This window comes from Nerophis lumbriciformis, linkage group LG01 (assembly GCF_033978685.3).
Source record: "Nerophis lumbriciformis linkage group LG01, RoL_Nlum_v2.1, whole genome shotgun sequence".
NCBI lineage: Eukaryota > Metazoa > Chordata > Actinopteri > Syngnathiformes > Syngnathidae > Nerophis > Nerophis lumbriciformis.
In genome coordinates this window covers 20,672,501-20,695,897 of record NC_084548.2, presented here as the reverse complement: position 1 = coordinate 20,695,897, position 23,397 = coordinate 20,672,501, and the positions used below count along the sequence as shown (strand labels likewise).

General features: G+C 40.0%; 1 protein-coding gene across 3 annotated transcripts in view; it reads left to right on the top strand.

Moving 5' to 3' along the window:
* The window catches only part of rerea (arginine-glutamic acid dipeptide (RE) repeats a), a 333,506-nt gene that overhangs the window by 236,410 nt on the left and 73,699 nt on the right, over positions 1–23,397 (top strand). For all 3 annotated transcript variants that reach the window (XM_061977159.2, XM_061977142.2, XM_061977151.2), the window contains exons 4-5: positions 11,943–12,048; positions 18,379–18,475. In XM_061977159.2, the coding sequence (XP_061833143.1) occupies positions 11,943–12,048; positions 18,379–18,475 (203 nt within the window). The remainder of the gene's footprint in view (positions 1–11,942; positions 12,049–18,378; positions 18,476–23,397) is intronic.

The window sequence follows — 23,397 nt, the reverse complement described above, 5'->3', positions numbered from 1 at the left end:
GAAGGGAGGGGAGGCGCCATTGTGTTCGGCCCCAAAGCATGACTCTCAGATTTATATCTCCACACTCAATGAAGGGCTAGCCTTGTACCCTTGAGGCTTTCAGTAAAGCAGGGCAGTTGTATTTATAAGTCTTCCCAAATGAGAATGTCTCGCCCCTCCTGTTTTAATCCAAACTCCTCCCCTCTCTTCACTTCACTTTTCTACCTCTGTTTGTCGTTTGTGAACAGAGTAGGCAGGACAGGGCCGTGTTGAGCCTCTGGCAGAACACACAAAGATGGCTGACATTGTGGCACCTTAGTGCAGGGATATTCAACTTAACTGTTGTATGGCCCACATTTCCAGAAAGTTTAAAGGGGAACATTATCACCAGACCTATGTAAGCGTCAATATATACCTTGATGTTGCAGAAATAAAGACCATGTATTTTTTTAACCGATTTCCGAACTCTAAATGGGTGAATTTTGGCGAATTAAACATCTTTCTATTATTCGCTCTCGGAGCGATGACGTCACAACGTGGCGTCACATCGGGAAGCAATCCGCCATTTTCTCAAACACCGAGTCAAATCAGCTCTGTTATTTTCCGTTTTTTCGACTGTTTTCCGTACCTTGGAGACATCACGCCTCGTCGGTGTGTTGTCGGAGGGTGTAACAACACGAACAGGGACGGATTTAAGTTGCACCAGTGGCCCAAAGATGCGAAAGTGGCAAGAAATTGGACGTTTGTTCCGCACACTTTACCGACGAAAGCTATGCTACGACAGAGATGGCAAGAATGTGTGGATATCCTGCGACACTCAAAGCAGATGCATTTCCAACGATAAAGTCAAAGAAATCGGCCGCCAGGCCCCCATTGAATCTGCCGGAGTGTGTGAGCAATTCAGGGACAAAGGACCTCGGTAGCACGGCAAGCAATGGCGGCAGTTTGTTCCCGCAGACGAGCCAGCTAAACCCCCTATCAACCCTAGCTTCCCTGGCCTGCTGACATCAATTCCAAAACTGGACAGATCAGCTTTAAGGAAAAAAGCGCGGATGAGGGTATGTCTACAGAATATATTAATTGATGAAAATTGGGCTGTCTGCACTCTCAAAGTGCATGTTGTTGCCAAATGTATTTCATATGCTTTAAACCTAGTTCATAGTTGTTAGTTTCCTTTAATGCCAAACAAACACATACCAATCATTGGTTAGAAGGCGATCGCCGAATTCGTCCTCGCTTTCTCCCGTGTCGCTGGCTGTCGTGTCGTTTTCGTCGGTTTCGCTTGCATACGGTTCAAACTGATATGGCTCAATAGCTTCAGTTTCTTCTTCAATTTCGTTTTCGCTACCTGCCTCCACACTACAACCATCCATTTCAATACATGCGTAATCTGTTGAATCGCTTAAGCCGCTGAAATTCCGAGTCTGAATCCGAGCTAATGTCGCTATAGCTTGCTGTTCTTTCCGCCATGTTTGTTTGTGTTGGCTTCACTATGTGACGTCACAGGAAAATGGACGGGTGTTTATAACGATGGTTAAAATCAGGCACTTTGAAGCTTTTTTTAGGGATATTGAAATTTTGAAAAAATCTTCGAAAAATATAATAAGCCACTGGGAACTGATTTTTAATGGTTTTAACCCTTCTGAAATTGTGATAATGTTTTAAGACCTTTTAAGATCTTTAAGACCTGGGCCGGACTGCTCCCTTCACTGTTAGTCTTATTTTGTATATTTAGGAATCCAGCGTCCTCTACAGTAGACATTTGATTGTGGTCTATTTTTCTCTTTGCTTTTTTAGAAACATTCTGCAAAAAAGCTTTTCAAATATCATCTCGAAGGCCATGTCCACAGGAACACAGATACTTAATAAACACATACTTATCTCTGCGTTTAGGCCTCTTGTCCGCACGCAGACGCATACTTTTGTCTTTAAAAACGCAGACTTTTGCAAACGCTGGCCAAAGTGTAGAGATCCAAAACTCTCCGCTTAGCATATGCGTGTACACGGCACAAAGGGAGACTTGTGCCGTGTCACGGTTGTGCGCTGTCATCTCCAAGCTCAACAACACTGACTTGTTTCCTTTAAAGATACTATAAAGGACTTAATGTACCGTATTTCCTTGAATTGCCGCCGGGTATATATTTTCCGCATGCCTTGTATTACCGCTGGGTCAAACTCGTTTCGCAAAATAATTAGCGCATGCTTAGAATTACTGCCGGGTCAAACTTGTTTAGCAAAATAATTAGCGCATGCTTCGTTTTACCGCCGGGTCAAACTCGTTTTGCAGAATAATTAGCATATGCCTCGATTTACCGCCGGGTCAAACTCGTCACGTCACGAGTGACACTTCACCTTTCAAGGCATCATTTTCCAAAATGGAGGGGGCTAATTTCAATAATTTAAAATCGCATAAAGGGAAGAAGATAAAGAGCTATTCAGTAGGATTTAAGGTCCAAGCTATTGAATATGCTAGAAAGAACAGTAAGCAGCTATGTTTTAATAATATACCGGTAGCTGCGTGTGTCAAATATGAGCCACTAGCGCCCTCATGGTGGTAGAGGGCGCTAGTGATCCCAGGGAGCATTTTTGCGACTACTCGGCTGCAGAAGAAGTGACAACAAGCAGCAACAGTTAGCAGCGATCGTTTATTTTTTCCTCTTGCCTAGACTTTTAACATGGAGGATTACATATCTAAAATAAAACAGTTTTCTAAACTGGACTTTCAATCGAAGCAGGAGGTAATAATTAAAGGAAGATCTCCATCGAGACAGAGAGACTTTTAAAACTGAAGAAAGATAAGTAAGACTTCTATAAACAAGTTATCGATGCTTTTGTTCAGAAGGAGCGGCGCATGGACTTAATTTATAAGTAAAGGTAAGACCATAATAACGTTTTTTTTATTAAATGTGCTTTTCATGATGGTATCCTTACATCACACTCAAATTTATAAGCGCAGGCCTAAATTTACCGCACGCCTTTGGTAAGCGCCGGAGTGAAAAGAGGTTTTAAAATAATTAGCGCAGGCCTAAATTTACCGCATGCCTTTGGTAAGCGCCAGAGTGAGAAGAGGTTTTAAATTAATTACCGCCCCGGCGCTAATTCAAAGAAATACGGTATGTTTGAACGTAAACATGCTGCTCTTTTCACTCGACATTAATAAAAAAGACATCAAAATGGGCTTTGCGACACTCCAGCCGGCGCTAATGACAGTCAGCTGTTTTGGATATGATCGCTGTGGAACCTCCACCTTATGGCACAACTTTGTCAAGCAAGACTTTTTGCTCTGTGTCATTATCTTATGTTTTTAGTCCTTGTTTAACGACAAATCATGAAGTTAACTTACATGTCTTGCTTCCATTCTTGTGCACGCGCGTAAAAAGCGACCAAGCAACTAAAAAAAACATAATGTAGCGTCCTCCTTGTAGTGTGTACTGATGTTACCATATATATGTACCATATCACTATAGCCATGATTAAATGCTTTATAATTCCCTTAAACATGTAACATGTCTTTCTAGGCTCGTTAGTGCTTGCTGATTTGAGATATAATGTACACTTCACTGCACATGTAATACATCACCGTGTTGCTGAACATGTTATAATTCTATGAGTGTTGGGTTTTAGCAGCACAGGTACTCACTCTTTAATACTGTTCCCAGGGCTCTGTGTACGTGCAGGCTGGTTTTAAAGATAATGTACATGTCATAGTACGTCTAAAGTCGATCAAAATAAACATAATAATGCCACCAAGTCAGATATTGCTGCTTTTTTCAGGCTTTTGGAAATTCAGCGCCTCTCCCGAAAACCTCCCGGGACAAATTTTCTCCCGAAATTCAGGCGGAGCTGGAGGCCACGCCCCCTCCAGCTCCATGCGGTCCTGAGTGACGTGTCGACAGCCTGTTTTCACGTCCGCTTTCCCATAATATAAACAGCGTGCCTGCCCAATCACATTATAACTGTAGAATGATCAAGGGCGAGTTCTTGGTTTCTTATATGGGATTATTGTTAGGCAGTTTCATTAACGTCCTCCCAGCGCGGCAACAACACACAACAACAGCAGTCACGTTTTCGTCTACCGTAAAGCAGTTTGTCTGCCGTAAACAGCAATGTTGTGACACTCTTAAACAGGACAAAACTGCCATCTACTGTACATGCATATGTGACAATAACATCTATGGCTTTTAGAGAGTGCAGTGTACAACTGCGCACACAACAAGGAGACGAAGCAGAATGCATCATCAGAGAGGGTGTTCAGCATGGTTAGAAAAATAGTGACAGAGAATAAAACAAGGATGGACAATTCAACCCTTAACTCAACAATGAGTAGATGAGTTTTATGTGTGTATATGTGTAAATAAATGAACACTGAAATTCAAGTATTTCTCTTATTTATATATATATATACAGGTAAAAGCCAGTAAATTAGAATATTTTGAAAAACTTGATTTATTTCAGTAATTGCATTCAAAAGGTGTAACTTGTACATTATATTTATTCATTGCACACAGACTGATGCATTCAAATGTTTATTTCATTTAATTTTGATGATTTGAAGTGGCAACAAATGAAAATCCAAAATTCCGTGTGTCACAAAATTAGAATATTGTGTAAGGGTTAAATTTTGAAGACACCTGGTGCCACAAACTAATCAGCTGATTAACTCAAAACACCTGCAAAGGGCTTTAAATGGTCTCTCAGTCCAGTTCTGAAGCCTACACAAACATGGGGAAGACTTCAGATTTGACAGCTGTCCAAAAGGCAACCATCGACACATTGCACAAGGAGGGAAAGACACAAAAGGTTATTGCTGAAGAGGCTGGCTGTTCTCAGAGCTCTGTGTCCAAACACATTAATGGAGAGGCAAAGGGAAGGAAAAACTGTGGTCAGAAAAAGTGTACAAGCGATAGGGATCACAGCGCCCTGGTCAAGATTGTGAAAAAAAACCCATTCAAAAATGTGGGGGAGATTCAGAAGGAGTGGACAGCTGCTGGAGTCAGTGCTTCAAGATCCACCACCAAGAGACGCTTGAAAGACATGGGTTTCAACTGCCGCATACCTCGTGTCAAGCCACTGTTGACCAAGAAACAGCGCGAAAAGCGTCTCACCTGGGCTAAGGAAAAAAAGAGCTGGACTGCTGCTGAGTGGTCCAAAGTCATGTTTTCTGACGAAAGCAAATTTTGCATTTCCTTTGGAAATCGAGGTCCCAGAGTCTGGAGGAAGACAGGAGAGGCACAGGATCCACGTTGCCTGAAGTCTAGTGTAAAGTTTCCACCATCAGTGATGGTTTGGGGTGCCATGTCATCTGCTGGTGTCGGTCCACTCTGTTTCCTGAGATCCAGGGTCAACGCAGCCGTCTACCAGCAAGTTTTAGAGCACTTCATGCTTCCTGCTGCTGACCTGCTCTATGGAGATGGAGATTTCAAGTTCCAACAGGACTTGGCGCCTGCACACAGCGCAAAATCTACCCGTGCCTGGTTTACGGACCATGGTATTTCTGTTCTAAATTGGCCCGCCAACTCCCCTGACCTTAGCCCCATAGAAAATCTGTGGGGTATTGTGAAAAGGAAGATGCAGAATGCCAGACCCAAAAACGCAGAACAGTTGAAGGCCACTATCAGAGCAACCTGGGCTCTCATAACACCTGAGCAGTGCCAGAAACTCATCGACTCCATGCCACGCCGCATTAACGCAGTAATTGAGGCAAAAGGAGCTCCAACCAAGTATTGAGTATTGGACATGCTCATATTTTTCATTTTCATACTTTTCAGTTGGCCAATATTTCTAAAAATCCCTTTTTTGTATTAGCCTTAAGTAATATTCTAATTTTGTGACACACGGAATTTTGGATTTTCATTTGTTGCCACTTCAAATCATCAAAATTAAATGAAATAAACATTTGAATGCATCAGTCTGTGTGCAATGAATAAATATAATGTACAAGTTACACCTTTTGAATGCAATTACTGAAATAAATCAAGTTTTTCAAAATATTCTAATTTACTGGCTTTTACCTGTATAGCTAGAATTCACTGAAAGTCAAGTATTTCTTATATATACTTGGTGATTTCTAGCTGTAAATATGCTCCTCCCCTCTTAACCACGCCCCCGACCACGCCCCCCCAACCTCCCGAAATCGGAGGTCTCAAGGTTGGCAAGTATGCTCACAAGTTTTTTTAACTAAACGGGTGGGCCACCAGTTGAATAGCCCAAATGATGAAGAAGAGAGGACCTAAAATGGAACTTTGAGGAACACTACAGGTATATCTAAAGTTGAACAAATGACTACTGACTGCCTCTGAAGCAACACTTAAGTGACATAAATCACATTACAAAAAAAATTTTGGCTGCCAAAAAAGAGAGGTTTTAAAGGGGTACCCTGAAGAAACGCCTCCATCATGTAAATCACAAGTTTGGACCTCAGTTTTCTTTGTTTGCTAGCAAGGGTAAAACATCAATGCAGGGATCTGCCATTGTCCAAGTTCCTCTATACCAGTGGTTCTTAACCTGGGTTCGATCGAACCCTAGGGGTTCGGTGAGTCGGCTTCAGGGGTTCGGCGCAGCCTCCGCCGCGGAGGTCAAGACACACCCGACTCATTGTGTAAATAAAAACTTCTCTCTATCGGCGTTTTATGGATACTCTCAAACAATGTTCCCTCTAATTTTTCATATGCGTGAGCAAACGCAAAAACTCCTTGAGCATTCAGTGGAGCACATGTGAGCACAACCGTCCCAAACCTGACTAAATAACAAATTAAATGTTTTATTATTATAATCAAATGACAGCTGTCATTTCCATGAGATTATTTTATAATATACAGGTAAAAGCCAGTAAGTTAGAATATTTTGAAAAACTTGATTTATTTCAGTAATTGCATTCAAAAGGTGTAACTTCCATCCATCCATCCATTTTCTACCGCTTATTCCCTTTTGGGGTCGCGGGGGGCGCTGGAGCCTATCTCAGCTACAATCGGGCAGAAGGCGGTGTACACCCTGGACAAGTCGCCACCTCATCGCAGGGCCAACACAGATAGACAGACAACATTCACACTCACATTCACACACTAGGGCCAATTTAGTGTTGCCAATCAACCTATCCCCAGGTGCATGTCTTTGGAGGTGGGAGGAAGCCGGAGTACCCGGAGGGAACCCACGCAGTCACGGGGAGAACATGCAAACTCCACACAGAAAGATCCCGAGCCCGGTTTTGAACCCAAGACTACTCAGGACCTTCGTATTGTGAGGCAGATGCACTAACCCCTCTGCCACCGTGACGCCCCAAGGTGTAACTTGTACATTATATTTATTCATTGCACACAGACTGATGCATTCAAATGTTTATTTCATTTAATTTTGATGATTTGAAGTGGCAAAAAATGAAAATCCAAAATTCCGTGTGTCACAAAATTAGAATATTACTTAAGGCTAATACAAAAAAGGGATTTTTAGAAATGTTGGCCAACTGAAAAGTATGAAAATGAAAAATATGAGCATGTCCAATACTCAATACTTGGTTGGAGCTCCTTTTGCCTCAATTACTGCGTTAATGCGGCGTGGCATGGAGTCGATGAGTTTCTGGCACTGCTCAGGTGTTATGAGAGCCCAGGTTGCTCTGATAGTGGCCTTCAACTGTTCTGCGTTTTTGGGTCTGGCATTCTGCATCTTCCTTTTCACAATACCCCACAGATTTTCTATGGGGCTAAGGTCAGGGGAGTTGGCGGGCCAATTTAGAACAGAAATACCATGGTCCGTAAACCAGGCACGGGTAGATTTTGCGCTGTGTGCAGGCGCCAAGTCCTGTTGGAACTTGAAATCTCCATCTCCATAGAGCAGGTCAGCAGCAGGAAGCATGAAGTGCTCTAAAACTTGCTGGTAGACGGCTGCGTTGACCCTGGATCTCAGGAAACAGAGTGGACCGACACCAGCAGATGACATGGCACCCCAAACCATCACTGATGGTGGAAACTTTACACTAGACTTCAGGCAACGTGGATCCTGTGCCTCTCCTGTCTTCCTCCAGACTCTGGGACCTCGATTTCCAAAGGAAATGCAACATTTGCATGGTTGGGTGATGGTTTGGGGTGCCATGTCATCTGCTGGTGTCGGTCCACTCTGTTTCCTGAGATCCAGGGTCAACGCAGCCGTCTACCAGCAAGTTTTAGAGCACTTCATGCTTCCTGCTGCTGACCTGCTCTATGGAGATGGAGATTTCAAGTTCCAACAGGACTTGGCGCCTGCACACAGCGCAAAATCTACCCGTGCCTGGTTTACGGACCATGGTATTTCTGTTCTAAATTGGCCCGCCAACTCCCCTGACCATAGCCCCATAGAAAATCTGTGGGGTATTGTGAAAAGGAAGATGCAGAATGCCAGACCCAAAAACGCAGAAGAGTTGAAGGCCACTATCAGAGCAACCTGGGCTCTCATAACACCTGAGCAGTGCCAGAAACTCATCGACTCCACGCCACGCCGCATTAACGCAGTAATTGAGGCAAAAGGAGCTCCAACCAAGTATTGAGTATTGTACATGCTCATATTTTTCATTTTCATACTTTTCAGTTGGCCAACATTTCTAAAAATCCCTTTTTTGTATTAGCCTTACACAATATTCTAATTTTGTGACACACGGAATTTTGGATTTTCATTTGTTGCCACTTCAAATAATCAAAATTAAATGAAATAAACATTTGAATGCATCAGTCTGTGTGCAATGAATAAATATAATGTACAACTTACACCTTTTGAATGCAATTACTGAAATAAATCAAGTTTTTCAAAATATTCTAATTTACTGGCTTTTACCTGTAAGTGTTTTGGCCCACTTACAATGACAATAACAAAAAATATTGTTTTTCATGAGCTGTGTACTAGTATTGTATGTCTGGGTGGAAAACGAAGAAAAGGAACAGACTTTGCTGTGAAAATAAATAAATTATTTTATTTTATCATTTAAAATGACATGAGAGTGGCACTTGCCAAGGTGAAGCCACACATATCTGAACTGGTCTCTCAAAGGCAACAGCAGAACTCACACTGACTTGCAGGTGTGTAATTTGTTGTGAGTTCATGCTCTGTGTTGGTTTTGTTCTTTGAACAAGGTGATGTTCATGCATGGTTCATTTTGTGCACTAGTAAAAAAAACATAACTTTGCCTTCAATTTGAAAATTATTATTATTATTTGTTCACTGAAGAAGGGTTCGGTGAACGCGCATATGAAACTGGTGGGGTTCGGTACCTCCAACAAGGTTAAGAACCACTGCTCTATACAAAAGGAGCACTCTTGTGTTTGAGGAATTTGCTGCAAAAATATTTGTCTCCAAGGTTTGGAGCTAAGCTCGTCGTGACCGGTATGGCGTCAGATTTGGCCCCCAGGCCATAGATTAAGAGCCATGTCTTAGTGGTTCCCTTATTGTGTCTGGTTTTCATGATAGATGTGATGAAAGTCAGTACAATACAAGCAACATTTTTTATTCAGACTTTTAGCGGTTTTGCACCCTGTCATTTACTCACCATGTTTTTATTGCACTACATTTTTTGTCAAATTGTCATAATTGAAAGCTATGCGTCTCTCCCACATCCACTCCATATGTTGCACTCTCAGTTTTCCTCCCACTTTTGCCCAAGAGGGCTTAACACCACTGAGCCTTCCAAACAGCAATATGCTCTGGAGAGCAGCAGCTATTTTGGACGCTTATGCTTCTGCCATGCACTTTAATGTTCTTAAGCACATTTTCCAGTATTAAATGAAAATGTTAAAGACAGCATTTACGGTCCTCTATAAGTATTAATTATATGCTGTACAAGCACTAGATAACTGTTTGTTTGGCGGTAGCAGTCCGATGCTTATTAAGTGGATAGACACGGGGGAGATTGGGAGGGGGGAAGTGACGTCACTGCACAAATCTCTTCACACTGCTGAGGTTCTGTCTCAGTCCATTAGTGTGTCTCTCTGTCCAGTCCAAGTGTGTGTGTGTGTGTGTGTGTGTGTGTGTGCTTTCTGATGTGTGAACACCGAGGAGTCAATGCAGCTGACTGACTACATACCAGCTGCTGTTTAACATGTCCAGGCTCACTTCCTCCTCCATGCTCAAGGTTGAAGGCACAAGGGGAAGAAAATCGAGTGTAGGGCCGGAATGAGAACGATTAAGGGAAAAAAAGGGAGGGCAGTGGTTTAGAGGAGAATGTGAAAACCAGAGGTGGGCTTGCAGGGGTTGCTTGGCTCAACCCCCTCCCCTGTGACATAACAGAACAATGTACTGAAAATATCTGACCTCATGTTCCTGAGCACACGATATAGACCAGATAGCAAGTAGCAGAAACTGCCTTTTTTTTCCATTCAGTCATTTTCTGTTTGTCTGGTTTGTGTCACGCACAGTTTGATAAGATAGCGTCACAGTCCGTCCGTCTTCAAATGTTCTGCCAAACTACCCTGATGCTAAGTTGGTTTTATATGAAGCCACAATATGTATGTAAATACACATGCAATCAAAATACTATTTACTGTTTTGCACTTTTAATCTGTATCATTTCTAGCATCACTTTCAAGCAATCTTCCTCTCATCTCCCTCTTTGTCTTTCACATGTATCTCTTCTCACCGCTGTGCTTCCACCTGCTGGCTATTTTAGGAATTACAAGCCTCCTGTGTGTTGAACCTTATTCTAAAACCAGCAGATGGCAGCATACTGAGCATAGAAAAAATTATGCAGAGTGGCTTTCCATCTGTGTAACTGTAAAGTCTAACTCCACACTTATTTTGAGTCACCCAAAGAATAGATTGATTTATTAGGGGCAAAATTAACCCGCTTTGCCTGGGACAATACATATTAATGGAGAAAGAATACAAATTGTCAGCCAATATAAATATGTTGGGTTAATAATAGATTTGAGCTTTCCTTTAAAGCCCATATTGGCAAATTGTGTAAAATAATCAAGTTTTATCTCGTTATTTTACATGCAATTCGAAATGAAATGTCAACTGAAGCTGCAGAATTGTATTTGCATTTGATAATTTTCAGCCACTTTAACTATTGCCTTACCAGCTTGCCTCAGGCTGGTCAGAGTTTTAAAAAAAACATTGGAAATTGTGTACAAACAAGCAATTAAGGCTATAGATAAAAAAAACCCTAGGCACTATCATCACTGTGCCATTCTAAAAAAATAAAAAATACAATATTTTAAACTGGGACAGTCTTCACACATTTACAGACTTAAAAGTGACCTATGAAGTATTGCATGAATTGTCTCCAGATCCTTTGGCAGAGTTCATTAGCCAAAGAAACAGCTGTGAGCGTGTCACTCGAGGCTCTGTCAGAGGTGACTGTTATATTCCTCTGCGCAGGAGCACTTTCAGTAAGTCGGCCTGGCCAGTAAGGAGTGCAAATGTGTGGAACTCAGTACCCGAGGAGGTTAAACTGGTCACAATTTACAAGGCCTTCACAAAAAAAATGAAAATGTGTCTTATCAACGCCTACAGCTGTCAGCACTAAAAGATGAGCCTGCTTTGATGCTAAGATAAATGTTATATCATATTCTATATGCATTGTGTTTTTTTTTTTCTTTTTCTCTCTCTTTCTTTTCTTTTTCTTTTAAATTGTAATTTTACTGCCTTTTTTTACATCATGGCCGGGGGACTACAGATGAAAACTAGCCTTCTGGCTAATTCTGGCTTTTTTAACCATGTGTAGTCACGTGTTTTATGAAATTGCATTGTCCCCTTTGAAATAAACTAATCTAATCTAATCTAATACCTTTCCTCACCTACCTCTTTGCTGTATTATTGCGGTAAATGTTCTTCAATCCCTTTTTAATTGATTTAGTCTCCCTGTATGCCGTGTTGGCATCATCTGTGTGATTTAGAATTAACGTGCAGCATCAGTGTTAACGGGGGGCATGTTTGTGACGTCACCTTCAAACAAAATGTGTCCTGGTGTGTCTTACCCTCTCTGGGCGTCTCCTGTGTTGCAGAGTAAACGGGACCATCTGCTAATGAATGTCAAATGGTACTACCGCCAGTCTGAAGTGCCCGACTCGGTCTACCAGCACCTGGTGCAGGATCGTCACAATGAGAACGGTAAGACTGCACAATGTAAGACAAGTATCCCTCCCTTACACAAACTCACACACAAACACATGCACCCGAATGCTCTCCAGTTGTGTGGGGTATACAGCAACGAGCTGTGGGTTGCATTTCAAACATAAACCTAGTGTCCCAGGCAGTAGGATCCAATTTAGTGGTGGTGCACTGTTCCCCTGGTAACGAGACTCCTTCAGGGCTGGCTGCAGTGCTGTCAAGTGTTAATAACCTGCAGTGTCATGTGCCCCTTGAGCATACACACACTCAACAACACCAGGGGCTCTCATAACACATAAACATGTCCAGCAATACAACATCCTCAACAAAAAACTAACGTCCTAGGTCTGAGGCCATGTTCACACTGCCACACTGATTTGCATAAAAATGTATTTAAAAGTAATTTATACAGTTTCAGTGTTAACATTTTATTATTTATCTTCAAATATTTTCTCTTTTTAACATCACTGTATCTGCACAAATTACTTTTTGGCATATCCTTGGTGTATGTGGGTAACTTTTTTTTTAGCTTTAGAGAAGGGATGTGTTGATATTGTTTCAATCATTTTTGGTTTATGATATTTAATTTCACGAACTGGAATTAAACATATGAACAGTCCATCCATTTTAATGGTGTTTCCATTAGGCCTGGACGATATGATCTAAAAATAAAATCTCAGATTAGTGTTATTTTTTTACAAAAATGTTCCTTTTTCCCCCCTACTTTTTAAAGAAACCATTGAATACAAATGACAGAGATAATTCCAAACAAGTTGTTCTTTTATTTGATCAAAAAGTAGTAGTTTGAAATGACACTGCATCGTGTTCTTAGTACATTATAATTTGAATAATGTTGTTCTTTTTATGGAATAGTAAAATACAAAAAAATTAAATTAAGAGCTTCCTTTGGGAAGCAATACTTTTGTCTTGAATAAAATACTTCTGTTAACAAAAATGTAGTATTGCACATTTCATGCAAATAAATAATCTCCAACATTGAGATTAATGTGAAAATTTAAAACTTCTGTCTTGAATTGAATACTTCTGTGAGTGGAAATGTAGTATTATACATTGTATGCAAATAAATAATCAAGTAAAACATTGATAAGACTGTATAAAATAGTTTAATTAACTGAATAAAGGTAGGCTTTTTCATTCACACATCTTGGCAGTGTGCAGAGCGACTGCTTTAGTGATCCCTCTGTTCATTGTGCTTCTTTCTCATCATACATGGTATCATTATACATACATTTTGTAAATAGCTCCACCACAGTAAGATGCATTTTAACCAGAGTTTGTTTGCTGTTGCGGTCTTGTTCGGCTCGTAGAGTTGCATTTACCGCACTCGACTGGAGGTTTTGGTTTCAGATACTGGAATAAGTTTGTGCTGCTACCTTTTTTTAACAAACTTTGCACCGTTCAGCCACTTGTTCCAAGCAGCAAAAGCAAAATGCTGACAACACTTCTCTATTCTGTGGAACAAATGTCTCGCTCTCGCTAGCGTTAGCATTAGCCATGTCTTGAATCTCCAATGAATAAGTAAAGGAATGGGCGAGTGCTACAGAAGCTCATGGGGCCAAAAAGGACAAAAAAAAAAGATTTTTCATTTTTAAATCATCTGCAACAAAATACTAATTTGTCGATAAAATCTATGTATCACCCAGGCCTAGTTTCCATACAGTCATGTGAAATAATTAGGACTTTGCATTGATTCTTGATACTTACAAGTGTGACAATTTGTCAAAACGTTGCCTGTGCTGTAATTTAACAAATACATCAGATGGTGGCGCTGTTATTAAATGGATTGACTTGAAATTTTGTCACAAAAATCCATTATTTAATGGCCATTTATCTAATCCAGTTGTTTCATTTATCTAATCAAATTGGGGTTTTTTCTTAAAAAATCTGATTAATCGTGATTAATCACAGTAAATGATTTGCTTGCATAATTAAAATTAACTTGGGGGAAAAAAACAACACAAATTTCACAAATGCAGTTTTATTGTCGGAATGTCAACAAGGACATTTTTTTGAATGTTTTAATTGAATGTAAGTCTTCAGCTATCAATTATTTTATTAATCAAGTAATCTATCGATTAGTTTGTTCGATTAATCAAGTTATTGGATACAACACATTTTAAACATTATATTTTAAGGAAAATATTCTCACTAAACAAATATTTTTTTGCTTGCCATAAGCTCTTCTTTTTTTAAATAAATGCAGATAATCAACATTGAAATGTATATGTTCTAAACCAGTGATTTTCAAACATGTGGTACACGTGCTCCATTGAGTTGTACACCAAAGAATCACTTAATTAAACTTAATATAGATTATTCAAATACAGTTACTGTTTAAACTTAGTGTAATGTTACAGTGGCCAAAATATTAAATATACTTGTTAAATCAAACCTCACCCTTGTTTTTAACGAATACTGTACAGGTATACTGTTTTTTAATGTTAATCAAGGGAAAAGCGGTAAAAAAAAATGGATGGATGGGCATTATAGTGGTACTTGGAGAGCAAAGTGTTTTCTCAGGTGGTACGTGGTGAAAAAAGTTTGAGAACCACTGTTCTAAACTATGTTTGCATATTTCAAGTTCCGGCCACTTCATGAGGTCCAGATTTGATCAAATTGTATTAGTTAGTACACTCATTAAACGCTTTATCCAAACAATAGAATATAAATCTATGCTTTTTTCTACTCTAAATATTTGATTTTGTTGATTAGTCATTGCAGCCTTACCTGAATGTACGTCCTTTATTCAAGATTCAAGATGCTTTATTATTGTCCATTCTTTAACATGTAAAAGACACATAAGAACTGAACTTTCATTTTCAGCACAGTCCCACTAAGAGCAGACATACGTTACAGGGAGACAAGAGGGATATTTGCTCAAAAACTGGTGACAGTTTTGTCTAAAGTCCTGTTTGGGTTTATTTTAAAGCAAAATTGGCGGTAAGCGCAACGGTCGGAGTCTCCTCAGTCATATTTGCACTAACGTATGCATTGGCCTGATCAGTGACCGTATAACAACCCGCGCCGCCTTTCAGGTAACCATCCACGGTGAAGGTAAAGGAGCATGCACGGTCCAAATTAATTGTGTTAAATCTGCATATGTACAGTACAGGCCAAAAGTTTGGACGCACCTTCTCATCCAATGTGTTTTCTTTATTTTCATGACTATTTACATTGTAGATTGTCACTGAAGGCATCAAAACTATGAATGAACACATGTGGAGTTATGTACTTAACAAAAAAAAGGTGAAATAACTGAAAACATGTTTTATACTCTAGTTTTTTCAAAATAGCCACCCTTTGCTCTGATTACTTTTTCGCACACTCTTGGCATTCTCTCGATGAGCTTCAAGAGATAGTCACCTGAAATGGTTGTCTCTTCACAGGTGTGCTTGAAGCTCATCGAGAGAATGCCAAGAGTGTGCAAAGCAGTAATCAGAGCAAAGGGTGGCTATTTTGAAGATACTAGAATATAAAACGTGTTTTCAGTTATTTCACCTTTTTTGTTAAGTACATAACTCCACATGTGTTCATTCATCGTTTTAATGCCTTCATTGACAATCTACAATGTAAATAGTCATGAAAATAAAGAAAACACATTGAATGAGGAGAAGGTGTGTCCAAACTGTACATGATTAATGCGAAAACCTTCCCTTTTTGTAGTTAATCACATGAGTTACCGTATTTTCCGCACTATAAGGCGCACCTAAAAACCACAAACTTTCTCAAAAGCTGACAGTGCGCCTTATAACCCGGTGCGCTTTATATATGGATAAATATTAAGATTCATTTTCATAAAGTTTAGGTCTCGCAACTACGGTAAACAGCCGCCATCTTTTTTCCCCGTAGAAGAAGCGCGCGGTGCATGCTGGGATATGTGACGTTTCATTTCCATTTGTGTGTTTATGTAAAGACCCCAAAATGGCTCCTATTAAGTGTGTTGTCTGTCTAATTATAAATAATGCAGACGAGGCGTGTTAACTGAGTTCTCAACGTTTTCTCACAGCGTGCTCATAACCACATTCGAACTCCCAGCATACAACATCGCTTCTCAGGGCTACCGCGCATGCTCGTAACTATCGTTGCATGCTGGGTAGTGTAGTTGTTATATTTGCTAGCTCATAACAGCACATTGAGAGACACGCTTACGCGCTTAATTCAATACTCGCCGTCATTCCGGGTGGATTGACAAAAGACCTCCAGCCGCTAGATATTGGTGTCAACAGGGCATTCGAAGCTAGACTGCTAACTGCGTGGGAACTTCTCAGGGCTACCGCGCATGCTCGTAACTATCGTTGCATGCTGGGTAGTGTAGTTGTTATATTTGCTAGCTCATAACAGCACATTGAGAGACACGCTTACGCGCTTAATTCAATACTCGCCGTCATTCCGGGTGGATTGACAAAAGACCTCCAGCCGCTAGATATTGTTGTCAACAGGGCATTCGAAGCTAGACTGCTAACTGCGTGGGAACTTCTCAGGGCTACCGCGCATGCTCGTAACTATCGTTACATGCTGGGTAGTGTAGTTGTTATATTTGCTAGCTCATAACAGCACATTGAGAGACACGCTTACGCGCTTAATTCAATACTCGCCGTCATTCCGGGTGGATTGACAAAAGACCTCCAGCCGCTAGATATTGGTGTCAACAGGGCATTCGAAGCTAGACTGCTAACTGCGTGGGAACTTCTCAGGGCTACCGCGCATGCTCGTAACTATCGTTGCATGCTGGGTAGTGTAGTTGTTATATTTGCTAGCTCATAACAGCACATTGAGAGACACGCTTACGCGCTTAATTCAATACTCGCCGTCATTCCGGGTGGATTGACAAAAGACCTCCAGCCGCTAGATATTGGTGTCAACAGGGCATTCGAAGCTAGACTGCTAACTGCGTGGGAACTTCTCAGGGCTACCGCGCATGCTCGTAACTATCGTTACATGCTGGGTAGTGTAGTTGTTATATTTGCTAGCTCATAACAGCACATTGAGAGACACGCTTACGCGCTTAATTCAATACTCGCCGTCATTCCGGGTGGATTGACAAAAGACCTCCAGCCGCTAGATATTGGTGTCAACAGGCCATTCGAAGCTAGACTGCTAACTGCGTGGGAACAATGGAAGACAGAAGGCGAACACACCTTCACTAAGACGAGGAGGCAGCGCCAGACGACGCCAACATCTGCCAGTGGATCGTAAATTTGCCCAACTTTTCACTTCGGACACCGAAGACGAAGGATTTACGAATGAAGAATAACTTCAGAAAGTGAGCGCTATGTTTATTTTGTGTGTTGTGACATTAACGTTCGAGCAACATTATGTTGCTATTGCTCTGCACTATTTTGAATTTTACTATGTTTGTGATTGCACATTTGCGTACATTTTGGGAGTGAACAGAGTTGTTAGAACGCTGGTTTTTAATATATTATTAAAGTTTGACTGACCTATCTGACTGTTTTTTTGACATTCCCTTTAGCGCAGCGTAGGCGCGGCTTATAGTCCGGGGCGGCTTATTGGTGGACAAAGTTATGAAATATGTAATTCATTGAAGGTGCGGCTAATAATCCGGTGCGCCTTATAGTGCGGAAAATACGGTAACTTGTTATTTTTGACAGCCCTAATATATGCGCGCACATTTTTTTCACATGTCTGTGTGACAGGTGTTATTGAGACTCAGAAATAATCTAAAGTATCCACCTTTTTACAAGCCGCTCACCTGTTGACACATCCTGTTAGCGGCGCCCCTGACAACTGAGCTCCTCTGAGTTTGTCCAACAGAATGCAGTGCACTCTAAATATATACGGTGGCACAGCGGCTCCACGGGTCAAATGCATAAACAAACATGGTTACAGCTTAACAGGGTCAAAGGGGAAAGGTTTTAGTTCATGCCATGTGTTGTTGGAACCAAATACAGCATTTTTATGATCCGTTCACTGCAGGGTAAAAGTATCAGTGACGTGTGGTGCTCCATTGTGTGCAGTGTGTCCTTGCAGCAGGGACTCTGGATTATTAGGATTAATATCACAAGGCCCAACGACAGCGGTCACAGCATGCTACAACTCAGCTCATTCATCAAAGCACTGCCTCATTCTCTTTGATGCTCGTGTGTCTTAACCCCTGCAAGAATCATTTAAGTAGCGGGCTGGACATAATGCCCTCACCTCTGGGGAACACACTTTATTAGTTGAATTGAATCACGGGGTATATTATTGGCCTCCGCACTTTTTCCTGTGCTGATAGTTACAGTTGAACTATCATGTTTGTTCTCTCTCTATGCTAAGCAGATAACATCACTATTTATTTTATTGCAGATTCTGGAAGAGAGCTGGTTATCACAGACCCAGTGGTCAGGAGTCGAGAGCTCTTCATCTCTGACTATGTGGACACTTACCATGCTGCTGCTCTCAGGTATGCACAAACACTCTCATACTCTGTAGTGTCCTCACACAACTTGTAGGACTTTGTGGCCTACTTTCCATTCTATTACAACGATCAAGATTATGCACAGCTCACTTTGCAATATACGTTCTCTGTTATCGCATTGACCCGAATGTAGGAGTATTTCTTTTCCTTCAAAACATTTGAAGATTTTCAAGCTAGAGATCTACACATGCAGACCAACAGGTGGCACCAAACAACATCTCCTCATGCGGGTCAAGGCTTTTGCTTCTGTCTTAAAACATTAGTAACCTGGAGTCTTCAAACATGTATAGACTTACTGAAAAAAGTGTTTTAATAATTCTGCAAATTAGCAAACAGTAGAGCATGAGTTGTTTTCAGGTAATAGTGAGGTGAAGCAAAATCACCCAACAGTTTTCTTGCAGCATATTTTATCTATCTAGCAAGATATTTTGTCTGTAATTTTGTCTTAAATGTTTCCAAAAACTGAAAAAGAGGGCTCCTTTTATATATTTCAGGTTAATAAGCAGCAAGGACAAACAAATGTGCATCATTTTCTCTCACCGTGTGTCCATTTTTACTTGGTTATCATCATATTTTTCCTGTCTGCTACCCTTCTGTGCAGTGTTGCGCTAATAATGAAACTTTCAGTTAAGAATATGCAACCTTTCTTGACAAAATTGTAGTTTTCACTATTCTAAATGGGAATGTATGAGTAGGCCTGGGCCGATAACAAATTTTGCTCAACGATATATTGACCTGCAAATTATTGCCAATAAATGACACCATTGTCGATAATATTTTGAGACCAAATTAACCACTGATGTAATGATAATACATAATAATACTGCAAGTATACCCTTTCAAATGCAATAATGCTGTATTTATTGTATATTTTAACATTGTAATTGAAATGTTAAGTTTTAAATCTACAGGTTAAATAAAACAAATACAAATAAAATAAACTCTATTAGCAAAATTTTGCACTTCAATTAGAATCACAACAAAAAGCAATAAACTTGGTTCTGTCTCTGGTGAGGAGGGGGTGAGGGACCCTAAAACCAAAACAATAAATTAAAAAGCTAAATAAAATATTGACAAACCAAGTTGCACTTCAATATTGAACATGTAGGCAGAGGTAGAGTTGTACATTACTTAACTGACAATCCAGTTGGGACCTTTTAAAAACAAACGTGCATAGTAAGAGTATAAACACCACAGTATAAGACGATGTATCAACAGGCCATATGCCAAACAACTTTAGTCTGGCAGATTCTGAGCGAGAAACACCAACATAACATGACAACATGACAAATGTCTGTCAAACGTTTGCAGCGTTTTTCGAAATGTTCGTTTTTCAACAGTATTAAAGGGCAACATGTTTTTGGTAATGTAGTGATTTGAACCACACTTTCCTTGAATGCACACTAGTTTGTGCTGTTTGGTTTGTTCTGACCAAACGCCTCAGTGAGTGTGGACTGTCGGGACAAAGGCTCTGCATCTTTATGTGCATTTCTTTTACCAGTTGGAATTATTCAGTCGGGTGGTTGCTTTTCAAGTGGACATCCAAGTTTGTCATGTTTGATTTCTTTGTTAGCACCATTCTCACGCAGATTCGGCAAACTGACTCCTTTTAATAGTCTCATCGTGTTCCCAAGGTATAAAATTAGATGCACTGACTGCAGTAAGGGAACCGCAAAGTCTTGAGGGAACACTATGCAGTATGTACATTTGACACTGTTTTATCACATATTTATAAACGATTACCAACTTGAATAGGATCTTTTGCGCATATTTATTTAACAAAAATCTGCCAATTTTAGGGGTTAGGAATGCTAGCAAGAAAGAATATGTGAGCAGCCACTGTAAACAGCAGCTCAAACAGGAGACAGCAGCTGTGGATTTTATGCGCAGGAAGGAATGCTTTTGTTCTTTTGTCGTGTAAATTAGAAAGTGTACATCAACAAATGTCAACCATAGAATCAAATCTTAATACACAGTATCAAATCGTAATGAATCGTTCATACACTAAATCAAATCGTATCAAATCGTTCATACACTAAATCGAATGGTATCGAATCCTTCACACACTAAATAAAATCGCATCGAATTGTTTTATTTTATAAATGAATCGTTTTCTAATCACATCATAACCAATGTATTGCGATGCGAAGCGAATAGTCCATCACAAAGAGATTTAAATCCTTAGTATATATGCACCACTTCTTCCAGAAAATTGTTGAAATTACAAATGCTTTGGTATTCACATGTTTATTTGTTTTGTTTGCATTGGAACAACACAAAAAAAAAGCCAAATCTGATATTATTTTACACAGAACTCCAAAAATGGACAGGACTAAATGATTGGCACCTTTTCAAAATTGTAAGAAATAGTTGTGTTCTAAGCATGTGATGCTCCTTTAATTTGTAATTAAACTCACCTGTAGCAAGTAACAGGTGCTGGCAATATAAAAATCCCACTTTCAGCCAGTTGAAATGGAGAAAAGTTGACTCAACCTTTGTGTTGTGTGTACCACAATGAGCATGGAGGAAAGAAAGAAGAGCAAAAAACTGTCAGAAGATTTGAGAACCAAGATCGTGGAAAAGCATGGACAATCTCAAGGCTACACGTCCATCTCCAGAGATGTAAATGTTCCTGTGTCTACTGTGTGCAATGTCATCAAGAAGTTTAAAGCCCTTGGCATTGTAGCTAACCTCCCTGGACATGAACGGAAGAGAAACATTTATGAAAGACTGCAACGAAGAATTGTTAAAATTGTGGATAAAGAACCTCGATCCAGTTCCAAACAAATTCAAGCTGACCTGCAGACACAGGGTACAACAGTGTCAGCTCGCACTATCCGTCACCATCTCAATGAAAAGGGACGCTATGGTAGGATACCCAGGAGGACCCTGCTGCTGACACAGAGACATAAAAAAGCAAGACTGGAGTTTGCAAAATCTTACCTGAGGAAGCCAAAATCCTTCTGGGAGAACGTCCTGTGGACAGATGAGACTAAAGTTGAGCTTTTTGTTAAAGCATGTCATCACACTGTTTACTGAAAACAAAATGAGGCCTTCAGAGAAAAGAACACCACACATACAGTCAAACATGGTGGAGGTCCACTAATATTTTGGGGCTGCTTTGCTGCTTCTGGTACCGGTGCCTTGACTGTGTGCATGGCATCATGAAATCTGAGGACTACCAAAGAATTTTGGGGCATAATGTAGGGCCCAGTGTCAGAAAGCTGGGTCTCCGTCAGAAGTCATGGGTCTTCCAGCAGGACAACAACCCAAAGCATACTTCAAAAAGCACACAAAAATGGCGTAAGACAAAGCACTGGAGAGTTCTGAATTAATTACCGGTAGTCCAGATCTAAATCTTATAAAACATGTGGAGAGATCTAAAAACAGCAGTTGGGAGAAGGCACCTTTCAAATCTGAGGAACCTGAAGCAGTTTGCAAAAGAAGAGTGGGCCAAAATTCCAGTAGCAAGGTGTAAGAAACTTACAAGAAGCGATTGATTTCAGTTATTTTTTCCAAAGGGTGTGCTACCAAATATTAAGCTGAGGGTGCCAATAATTTTGTCCAGTCCATTTTTGTAGTTCTGTGTAAAATAATATCATAATTGACTTTTTCTTGTTTGTTTGTTTTATGTGTATTGTTCCAATGCAAACATTGTGAATACCAAAGCATTTGTAATTTCAACAATTTTCTGAGAGAAGTGGTGCATTATCTGACAGAAATGCAGGGGTGCCAATATTTTTGGCCATGACTGTATATATGTAGGTATGTGTATGTACACATACATACGTACATACATACATATATATATATATATATATATATATATATATATATATATATATATATATATATATGTAGGTATGTTTATATACGTATATATGTAGGCATGTATATACGCATATATATGTATGTGTGTGTATATATATATATGTATGTAGGTATGTGTACATACATACGCATATATGTATGTGTGTGTGTGTGTGTGTGTGTATATATATATATATACGCACATATATGTCTGTATGTATATGTACGCATATATGTGTGTGTGTATATATATATACGTGTGTATATTTATCTACGTGTATTTATGTATATATTGAATATATACACCCGCTATTAGTCTTATTTTGTATACTCTGAAGAACCAGCATCCTGCAGGGGTGCTCATTACGTCGATCGCGAGCTACCGGTCGATCTCGGAGGGTGTGTCAGTCGATCACCAGCCAGGCATTAAAAAAATAGTCCTAAAAATGAGCGATCATAAATCTTCACTATGACGTGACTTTCGTCACTTGATTGACATTCACGGCACCCGAGGGTCTTCTGAGATGACGCTGGCTGCTGCCAGCTCATTAAAATTACCGACTGGAAGGCGAGAAACACTTTATTTCAACAGACTCTGGCGCCGTACCTGTTGTCAAAACTCCAAAGACCGACTGCACAGTTGCGCTAACAAAACAAGAGTCTCAGAAAGCTGGCGTGCACAAGCTAGCAAGCTACGGAGTTTGCCGACAATGTATTTCTTGTAAAGTGTATATAACAAAGGAGTACGGAAGCTGGACAAATAAGATGCCAAAAACCAACCACTTTCATGTGGTATTGGACAGAAAGGAGGACTTTTTTCTCCTCCATTCGAAAATGCGGACGTTTTTAGCACCACTGTCTGATTCCAATCAATGCAAGTCATCAGAATCAGGTAATACACCAACTTATATTCTTGTCTTCATGAAAGAAAGGAATCTATATGTGTTAAACATGCCTGTATTATCATTAAACACCTTTAACTTGTTAACAATATTAACTATATGTGTTAAACATGCTTGTATTATCTTTAAACACCTTTAACTTATTAATAATAACTATATGTATTAAACATGCTTGTATTATCATTAAACACCTTT